The 10,754-nt window shown below is 31.9% G+C and overlaps 1 protein-coding gene and 2 non-coding genes across 3 annotated transcripts; 1 reads left to right on the forward strand and 2 right to left on the reverse strand.

Annotated features, from left to right (window-relative positions):
• Positions 1 to 1,793: 1,793 nt before the first annotated feature.
• TRNAS-GCU (transfer RNA serine (anticodon GCU)) lies at positions 1,794 to 1,881 on the reverse strand. The gene has a single exon. It is a non-coding gene; the product is annotated as a tRNA-Ser (tRNA).
• A 1,159-nt stretch (positions 1,882 to 3,040) lies between these two features.
• On the reverse strand, positions 3,041 to 10,692 carry LOC135656065 (ATP synthase subunit a, chloroplastic). The gene has a single exon (XM_065175799.1). The coding sequence runs from the start codon at positions 10,022 to 10,024 to the stop codon at positions 9,281 to 9,283; it is 744 nt and encodes a 247-aa protein (XP_065031871.1). The 5' UTR covers positions 10,025 to 10,692; the 3' UTR covers positions 3,041 to 9,280.
• Positions 4,010 to 4,081, forward strand: TRNAR-UCU (transfer RNA arginine (anticodon UCU)). The gene has a single exon. It is a non-coding gene; the product is annotated as a tRNA-Arg (tRNA).
• Positions 10,693 to 10,754: the final 62 nt, after the last annotated feature.

Raw genomic sequence — 10,754 nt, forward strand, 5'->3', positions numbered from 1 at the left:
TTTTAAAACCAGTGATGAAATTAGTACGACAAACTCCCTACTCTTTAGTCTTCACATAGAATGTGAAATTGGGATACCCTATTTTTGACTTTAGGCTTTGTGTGGAAGGGAATAGAGATGCTTTTGTTTCACGCTTCAATTCGGAATGCATCATGTGAGAATTATAATTCATATTTAGAATTCATATTTCATGAATATGGGACATAATGAATATAACAATAGTACGAGCATATTATGAATGTGAATGATAGACCCCAAATTTCTCTTTTTTTTATTCAAAAAAACTTCCACCTGTATTTGACACTTTATTATGCTTGTGATAAATCAAATGGATTCTAAGAATCCATTCTAAGAATTCATTCTAAGAATTCAGAACAAAAGACATTCTAAGAATTCAGAACAAAAGAAAAGGTTGTTCTCTTTAAGATTTTTCCGTTTTATGTGGGATACAATGTGATCCCATCTTTTGTTTCTGATGGAAACGATCTGGGACGGAAGGATTCGAACCTCCGAATAACGGGACCAAAACCCGCTGCCTTACCGCTTGGCCACGCCCCATTTTTCCTGTTTGGCACTAGTCAAGACTATTATTAGAATTAGTTATTCGTCAATCCCCCCCCCCAAAAAAATACATAATACATAATAAAAACATATGGGGTATTTTGTTTGTTGCTAGGATTCAACACATGTAGATTAGATATAGAATCAAAAAAGTTAATTGATCATTACATAGAATTCAATTAAGATAATGTATGAAAGTAGAATTCCTTGTATTCTCATTTGAGAATGGAAGGAAGGATTTTTGATTTGGGAGAGTTCAAAAAAAAAGAAGGATTTTTTGACTTGCCTTTTTCATTTTTCCCTTATAAAAATAACTCAATCAAAATAAAATTATCTAATCTACAAGAACGAAATGTTTGTTATGTTTAATATCTTTAGCTTAATCTGTATCTGTCTTAATTCTGTCCTTTATTCGAATAGTTTTTTCTTTGCCAAATTGCCTGAAGCTTATGCCGTTTTCAATCCAATCGTAGATGTGATGCCTGTCATACCTGTTCTCTTTTTTCTCTTAGCCTTTGTTTGGCAAGCTGCTGTAAGTTTTCGATAAAATCCTTAATACTTTGCCAAATCCATTCATGATTTATTCGACAAAAAAAATTATAAAAATGGATAAGATCGGCTAAGTCTTACATTAGAATTATAAACCCTCGATTAAAAAATGGAAATTCTTGTATATTGAGTAACCGCGGAGATGAATTTTGATCAGTTTATTTACTCGTTCTGACCTTTCAGTGAGTAAGGAGTTTATTAGGTCTAGGTCCCCTACAATACCTAATTGTCGATATGACAAGAAAATTTTTGTGAGGAAGGAATAAAAATCTTATTACAAAGAAATTCGTAAAAGTGACTTTCTTTTTCTTTTCAAATCAAAAAACTCCATTTTGGGGGGTATGATGTCAAATCAAACAAAATAGTATATGTGGTAAAAAGAAAAAATAGGTAATCTATTCCCTTTTTCTAAAATGATCTTATCTTGGAGATTGTGTAATGCTTACTCTCAAACTCTTTGTTTACACAGTAGTGATATTCTTTGTTTCTCTCTTCATCTTCGGATTCTTATCTAATGATCCGGGACGTAATCCTGGACGTGAGGAATAAAAAAAAATTGAGTTTTCTTTGTTTTTCTAATTTTTTCTTATTATTTTATCTATTCCATATATTCACTTTACCTATAAAAAAATAAAGGAATCGAAATTCCTTCGAAATCGAAAGTATCAAGTAATCAGAGCGGGCGGAGAGAGAGGGATTCGAACCCTCGGTACGAATAACTCGTACAACGGATTAGCAATCCGCCGCTTTAGTCCACTCAGCCATCTCTCCCAATTTAAATAAAATTGAAATTTCAATAAAATTTCAAATGAAATTGAAATTAACTATTTCAATTTAAATTGAAATTAAATAAAAAAAGAAAAGAAAATAATAAAAAAGAAAAAATTTTTAATTTTTAAGATATTAATTATTAAGTTTAAGAAAGACATTAATATAATATTTTTTATTAAGAAAGATATTAAACATTATAATTTAAGAAAGATATTAAACATTATAATTATAACATTATCATTAGAAATATGAAACATTCTATTAAAATTTCTAATTATAGAATAGATTTCATTACAGATGAAATAAAAAAAAAATAAAAAGTGAATAATTAAAAATTAAAATTATTAATAAATTCTAATCTAAATTTAAAGGTTAAAGGAATTGAAATTTTATTTTCAATTAAAGTAAAGAAAAAACAAATTAAAGGTTTTTTTTATGTAATAAAAAATTTCTTAAATATTATAATATTAAATATTATAATATTATATTATAAGTAATTTTATAAGTAATTGTATATTATAAGTAATTATATAATTAAGTAATTAATAATATTATATTATAATAATATTATATTATAAGTAATTATATAATTAAGTAATTATATAATTATAATTATATAATTATATTTATATTAAGTTAAGTTAATTTTAATAATTTAAGTAATGTAATTATATAAGTAATTATATAATTATATTTATATTTAAGTTAATTTACATTTACGTAATTTAATTTAAGTTTCATTTAAGTAAGTTAAGAGTAAGTCAAGAACGAATTTGATCAAGAATTCCATTTAGATAAGATTCGAAACAGGTATCTCCAATAGAAAGAAAACCTTACTTCTTTAATTTTGTACGAAAGGTTTATTCTCCCGGCCTGGTCCTAGTTAAGTACTGGCCGGGGCAGTACCTCTTTTTTTGTCCAGCTTCAATGACCCCTTCAGACAGACTGAGAATGCCAGCAATCCAGCAAAGGAAAAGTATAAGTATAACTTTATACTGTTTTTTAAATTTATATATGTTATTTAGAAAAGCTTTGTGCTCTTCGCCTTTTAAGTCCCTGGCTGGCGGGACTAAATATGTGTCAACGTTATAATTTTAATGCTATCTTGATTGCGTCTCACTCCCTTGTTCGACAAATAGTCCATTCATATACAATAATGTATATGTAGCGGGTATAGTTTAGTGGTAAAAGTGTGATTCGTTCTATTAACAACTTAAAAAGTTAAGGGGTCTCTCGGTTTTTTGCATACTCCGATCAAAAACTTTATTTCTTAAAAGGGTTTAATCCTTTACCTCTCAATAGCATATTTGAGGAAGAACATACATTCTCACGATTTGTATCCAAAGTCCAATTAGAAATTCTATTTTCGAAATTGAATAAGAAAATTGGATTATGTATATGGAGTCGTGAAACATAATTTTTTTTGAATTGGATCAATTCTTCCAATCGAATGAGTATGAATAAAGGATCTATGGATGAAGATACAAAAGTTTATTTCCAATCGTAACTAGATCTTAAATTTTGGTGTTGTAAAAGGGAAATTGAAGCCAAACAAGCTAGAAAAGGGTGGTTTTGGTTTACTAGAACCATCAGCATATTGTTTCAGCTCGGTGGAAACCAAATTCTTTTCCTCGGGATCCTGCGAGTGGAAATAGGGAACGAAGTAACTAGACTAGACGGATTTGGTATAATCCCTCTCCTCTAGAGGGATCATCTAGTAAGCGAGTAGTTTGGGATACATTCAGACAGAAAGGCTGACATAGATGTTATGGATCTAATTTTCTCTAGGAATACATCAATCTTCCATAAAGGAGCCGAATGAAATCAAAATTTCACGTTCGGTTTTGAATTAGAGACGTTAAAAGTGATCAAGCAACGTCGACTATAACCCCTAGCCTTCCAAGCTAACGATGCGGGTTCGATTCCCGCTACCCGCTCCATATTTCTTATTATGTATTATACATCTTATTATGTTATGTATTATACATCTTATTATGTATTATACATACATGCACCATCAATTTAGATATGCATTCTTTTTTATTCCCTAAAATATTTTCCGTGTAATTTGATTTTTTATCCGAACAAAAGAAAGTAAGAATACAAAAAAATAAAATAGGAATGAAAAGCGTCCATTGTCTAATGGATAGGACAGAGGTCTTCTAAACCTTTGGTATAGGTTCAAATCCTATTGGACGCAATTTATTTCCATCTATTTTTAAAATGGCTATACTTTTTAAAAATGGCTATACTAAGAAACCCTTTTTGAATCATTCGAATCAGAACTATTTCTCAATGATTACTCTTGTACTAAGAATAGAATATACCAAGAATAGAATAAAAGTAAGAAATTTATGTTTGTTCCTGAAGTAAAAACAGTTCGATCTGTTCTTGAATAGCTTCCTTCAAAAGAAATTCTACTTCCTCGGTGAATGTCTTGGTAGAAGATATAATTTCTTGAAATTTAGGTTTATTGTTTTTTAAGTAGCTACGTAACTGACTGAGAAATTTCTTTACCTGTCCAATTTCTAGCGGATCAAGATATCCATTCGCTCCGGTATAAATAGTAGCTATCTGTTCTTCCACTGCGAGAGGGTCTGATTGGGATTGTTTAAGCAACTCGCGTAATCGTTGACCTCTTGCCAATTGATTCTGAGTAGCTTTATCGAGATCAGAAGCGAATTGTGCAAAGGCTTCTAACTCTGTGAATTGCGCTAGTTCCAATTTTGATTTGCCGGCTACTTGTTTCATGGCTTTAATTTGAGCTGCGGATCCTACTCTGGAAACGGAAATACCCACATTAATAGCAGGTCGGATTCCAGCATTGAATAGATCGGCAGATAAGAATATTTGTCCATCTGTAATGGAAATTACATTAGTAGGAATATAAGCTGAAACGTCTCCAGATTGAGTCTCAACTATCGGTAAAGCGGTCATACTTCCTTCACCTAAACTAGAATTTGATTTAGCGGCTCTTTCCAAAAGTCGTGAATGCAAATAAAAAACATCTCCTGGATAAGCTTCACGACCGGGAGGTCTTCTTAATAGAAGAGACATTTGGCGATAAGCTTGTGCCTGTTTGGAGAGATCATCATAAATTATTAAAGTATGTTGTCCACGATACATAAAAAACTCAGCCAGAGCCGCTCCCGTATAAGGAGCGAGGTATTGTAATGTAGCAGGTGAATCCGCCGTTTCGGCTACCACAATAGTATATTCCATCGCCCCCTTTTCCCGGAAAGTAGTCACTACCTGAGCCACAGAAGATGCTTTTTGACCAATAGCTACATAAACACATATTACATTTTGACCTTTTTGATTGAGAATCGTATCTGTGGCTACGGCTGTTTTGCCGGTCTGTCTGTCCCCAATAATTAATTCTCGCTGACCGCGTCCTATAGGGATCATCGAATCAATGGCAATAAGCCCCGTTTGAAGAGGCTCATATACAGAACGTCTAGAAATAATACCTGGGGCAGGAGATTCAATTAACCGAGATTCAGAAGCTGAAATTTCACCTCTCCCATCAATAGGTTTAGCCAGAGCATTTATAACACGACCCAAATAACCCTCACTCACAGGTATCTGAGCAATTCGTCCTGTTGCTTTTACGGAACTTCCCTCTTGTATCATCAAACCATCACCCATTAATACAACGCCAACATTATTTGATTCCAAATTCAGAGCAATGCCTATTGTACCCTCTTGAAACTCTACTAATTCACCTGCCATTACTTCATCAAGACCATGAACACGAGCAATTCCGTCGCCTACTTGAAGTACGGTACCGGTATTCACAATCTTTATTTCTCTACTATATTGTTCAATACGCTCACGAATAATATTACTAATTTCGTCGGCTCGAAGGGTTACCATTAGTGTTTCTTTATTCTTTTTAGGAAGGAAAAGATAAAAATAATGCCTAAACTATAACTAAAAAAAGAAGGGCTAATCAGTTATTTCTTGCATGGCCCCGAGAATGCCAATATTAGCACGGATCGTACGGAAATGTAACTCGCTATTCAAGCAACTATTCAGAGTTCCTAGAGCTCCTTGTAAGGCTTGTTGGAAAACTCGTTGTCGGACCTGATTAATCGCTCTTTGTTGTTCAAACTGAAGGGTTTCATTTTTGTAATTTTCTAATTGTTCCAAACTATTACTAGTGGCATTAATCAAATTTTGTTTTTCTCGTTCTATTTCAGAGTATCCATTCATTCGATACTCATCTGCTTCCATTTCCACTTTACGTAAGCGAGCCCGGGCTCTTTCGAGCTGCTCAATGGCCCCTTTACGTAATTCTTCCGAATTTCGAATAGTATTCAAAATCCTCTGTTTTCGATTATCTAATAAATCATTTAATGAAAGTAGATTATCTTATCATTAATTTCAAAACTTCCATGATCTCTTCCCGAACCAAACATGAATCTTTCGATTCATTTGGCTCTCACGCTCAATTATTTATTTTATTTATGGTGTGGGTATTCCCATATCTTTTTTAATGTTTTATTTATGGTGTGGGTATTCCCATATCTTTTTTAATGTAATGAGCCTACCCTCTCTTTTCTGTTTGTATTCAAAGATGTCAAAACTGATACAAGACCAGAATATCAGGAGGACTCTTCCGACTAGACCAGACAAAAATCTAGAATTGTCAGCAAAGTTGTTTCTTTATTTGTATTTTATTTATATTTGTTTTGTATTTTATTTATCATTTTCATTTTTAGAATTCTATTTCATTTTTCATTTTAAAAAAATGAAAATAATAATTATTATATTTTTTATTTGTTTCTTCAAGTCCAAAAATTCCTCTTTTTTTATACATAGGTCGTCATTTCGGCATTAGATAAAAAAAGCAAAGTGCTCATTTTTCTAGTAAATGGTTCAAATTCTTTTATCGATATGAGTGTTCTATATCAAATCAAATAAATTACCAACTATTTTTTTTTTAACCATTTCGTTACTAACGTAGTGGTAGAAGTGGTAGAAAGAGTACCATGTTTTACCTGGACTTTAAACAATTTAGCTTTAACCATGTTAATGGTCTCACATTATTGGTTGATAGAGAATCAAAGTGGATTTACCAATAAGTCACGAAATGCTATGGTTCTTACATATGATTTCTTAATTTATTCAGAAGTAATTCGTCGAGATCGTGCACCTTTTTCCTATTTCTCCTATAAATACCATAAATAAAGTGCAGCTGGATGGATCCAACCTATTCTTGAAATACACAACTCGCACACACTCCCTTTCCAAAATAAATCAATACACCAAGCACTACACTTAGATTTATTGGATTTGTTGCTAAAATATCGGTATTAAACCCGAAACTCCCGGCGGATGGCCAGTGACCCAAGGAAACGAAAGAATCGATTACATTTTTCATATGCTCCCCTCTCTTATGGATAGGACTAACAAAGAACAGAGTTCTTTTTGTATCACTTCACTCGCCTTTTTTTGATCGATTTCTTTTTATTAATTTCATTTCCACTTTATTTAATGGCAATAGATTAAATCATTTGTTTGAAATTTATTATTTTTTAAGTTTTCAAGAAGTTTCCAATAAGATACTTTACTTAGGTCTTAGATCTCATATCAATTGATAACTATTTCGTTTGTTGAAACGCTTCGAACAATGAAAGTAAAAAAGTTTTCTATTGTACTAAGCTAAGGACAGAAAGGAAGAAAGCAAGCGAATCTGGTAATTCCTCATCCTCAAATCAGCCCTTCCTGGCGTATTGTCTCAACAAATAAGTAATTTATAAGTAAAGTGTAAATATAATTCGAAGAAGCAAAGGGCAATTCCAAGTTAAAGTTAATAAAATAAGAAAAAAGTATGTAAGGTACTTTTTTCTATTTATTTCTAGGATTAAACAAAAGGATTCGCAAATAAAAGCGCTAACGCCACGACCAGTCCGTAAATTGTTAAAGCTTCCATAAAAGCTAGACTAAGCAATAAAGTACCTCGTATTTTACCCTCTGCTTCTGGTTGTCTCGCAATACCTTCTACAGCTTGGCCTGCAGCAGTACCTTGACCAACTCCAGGTCCAATAGAAGCAAGCCCCACGGCCAATCCAGCAGCAATAACGGAAGCGGCAGAAATCAGTGGATTCATGGTAAGTTCCTCGCACAAAAAAAAAGAAATGGTTAATGATACAATCAACCAATGAATTATTACTCATTTTATCATTAAGATCCAGCGGTCCGAAGTAACTAAAAACTCCGAATTGAAATGATAATATTACTAAATTACTGAACTGAATCGTCACAACTATCTCGTTTTTACCCATAATGGAGTTTTTGTAAATCCATATGCATACAGTTCTAACTATTGTATTTCTTTGTTTCGAACCACTCTTTCATTTAATTCTTCGTTCTTTACTACACCATTCTTGAGTTCATCTCTTTGTTCATTCAATCCACAATCACAGACAAAATAGAAGGACTGATATTGAAATCCGTCTAAATGGAGTGTGACTAAATGCAGTGTGAGCTGCAATCAATATCAATCAAATTAATACCAATACAAATCAATATCAATATATCAATATGTAGTAATATAAAAGTATGTAGTAGTACCAATATCAATATATAGTAATAATTAATACTAATAATTATCGATAATATAATTATAAATGATTATATTAACTAATACTTAATTGATACTTAGATATTTTACATATGAATATTAATACTTATATTAATATTAACTATTAAACTAATTATTAATGTTAACTAATACTTATTTTATTACTTATATTTATTTACTTATATTTATTTATTTATTTATTATTATTTATTATTATATTTATTATATTATTATTATATTAATATTATTATTATATTATATTATCATTATAGGATTATATTATGTATAGGATTATATTTTATATTATGTATAGGATTATATTATGATTACAGAGTAGAAGTTATGATTATAAAAATAGTAATAGTATGTAATTAAGTAATAGCATGTAATTAAGTAATAGCATGTAATTATGTAATATAGTGATGTTATATAGGATGATAGGGATAGCCTTATATAACTAATGAATATCTAATGTCATTCTAATATGACATATATATTTGTTTCTTCCATAACGTAAACCACCCGCATTTTTTTTAGATTAAATCGGATTCTAGAATCATTCCTAGAAACATAGACGGGGTCCGAGCTTATAGACATTACATACATCTAGTATAACCTCCCCAACCCTTCTTTTTTTTTTTACAATTCTGTAATACCGTCCATCTTTTCTCCTAAAACTCTAAGTCATATAGTAATACGTTATTATGTTCCCCAACCAATTGGATTATCTTGAACCACGCATGAATTGGGATAAACTTACTTAATAATAATAATAAAAAATAATAATAAAAAGACTATTTTGAAAGCTAGTCAATGATGACCCTCCATGGATTCACCTATATAAGCCGCAGCTAACGTTGCAAAAATAAGAGCTTGAATACCACTTGTAAATAATCCAAGAAACATGACAGGTATAGGAACTACTGAAGGGACTAAAGAAACAAGAACGACAACTACTAATTCATCAGCCAATATATTCCCGAAAAGTCGAAAACTAAGAGATAAGGGTTTTGTGAAATCTTCTAGGATGTTAATTGGTAAAAGTATTGGAGTTGGTTGAATGTATTTCCCAAAATAACCCAATCCTTTTTTGCTAAGACCCGCATAAAAATATGCGACTGACGTGAGTAAAGCTAAAGCAACAGTAGTATTTATATCATTCGTGGGCGCAGCTAACTCCCCATGAGGTAACTGTATAATTTTCCAAGGTAAAAGAGCACCTGACCAGTTAGAAACAAAAATAAATAGGAACATAGTTCCAATAAAGGGAACCCAAGGACCATATTCTTCTCCAATCTGGGTTTTGCTCAAGTCTCGAATAAATTCAAGGACATATTCGAAGAAATTCTGACCGCCGGTCGGAATGGTTTGTGGATTCCGAACAGCTAGGATCACCGAACCTAATAAGATAGCAATTACTACCCAAGAAGTGATAAGTACTTGGGCATGGACTTGTAAACCTCCTATTTGCCAATAGAAATGTTGGCCTACTTCTACACCCGATATATCGTATAACCCCTTGAGTGTTTTAATGGAACATGGTATAACATTCATATGGTCCTCTAACAAAAATTGAACTTCAAAAAATAAATTATTTTGATTCAACCATCTCTTTCTCAACTCACCAACTTGAATCACTAATTGTATTCATCAATCGTATATTTAGGATATCAAGAAATTACATAGGATACCAAGAAATCACATAACATCATAACATATTATCAATATGCCCACATTTCCATTTTGTTTTTTCTTTTTTTTAATTCAAGAATAGTAACCGATCCAATAAATCTATAAAATCCCCAAATAATTAACTAATTATTCTTAATCATAATCAACGATTTCTTATATAGCTACAACGGCCCTCACAAATTGCGGATACTAATTTGTTAAGAACCAATCGGATTGAAGCTATAGCGTCATCATTGGCTGGGATCGAAATATCTGCGAGATCGGGGTCACAATTTGTATCGATTAAACAAATCGTCGGAATCCCTAAAATTACACATTCTCGAAGAGCCATATATTCTTCTTGCTGATCAACGATGATCACAATATCAGGCAATCCCGTCATATATTTGATACCGCCGAGATATGTTTGCAAGGCAGATAATTTTCTCTTCAACATTGCGGCATCTCTTTTGGGAAGACGGTTGAGTTTCCCCATCTTTTGTTCTGCTCTTAAATCCCTGAACTTTTGAAGTCTCGTTTCCGTAGTAGACCAATTCGTTAACATACCACCGAGCCATTTTTTATTAACATAATGACACCGGGCCCTTATTGC

This window comes from Musa acuminata, unplaced genomic scaffold (genome assembly GCF_036884655.1).
Source record: "Musa acuminata AAA Group cultivar baxijiao unplaced genomic scaffold, Cavendish_Baxijiao_AAA HiC_scaffold_138, whole genome shotgun sequence".
Taxonomy (NCBI): domain Eukaryota; kingdom Viridiplantae; phylum Streptophyta; class Magnoliopsida; order Zingiberales; family Musaceae; genus Musa; species Musa acuminata.

Coding starts and splice junctions, on each gene's coding strand:
- LOC135656065 (XM_065175799.1), bottom strand. CDS start 10,024: ATGAATGTTATACCATGTTCCATTAAAACACTCAAGGGGTTATACGAT.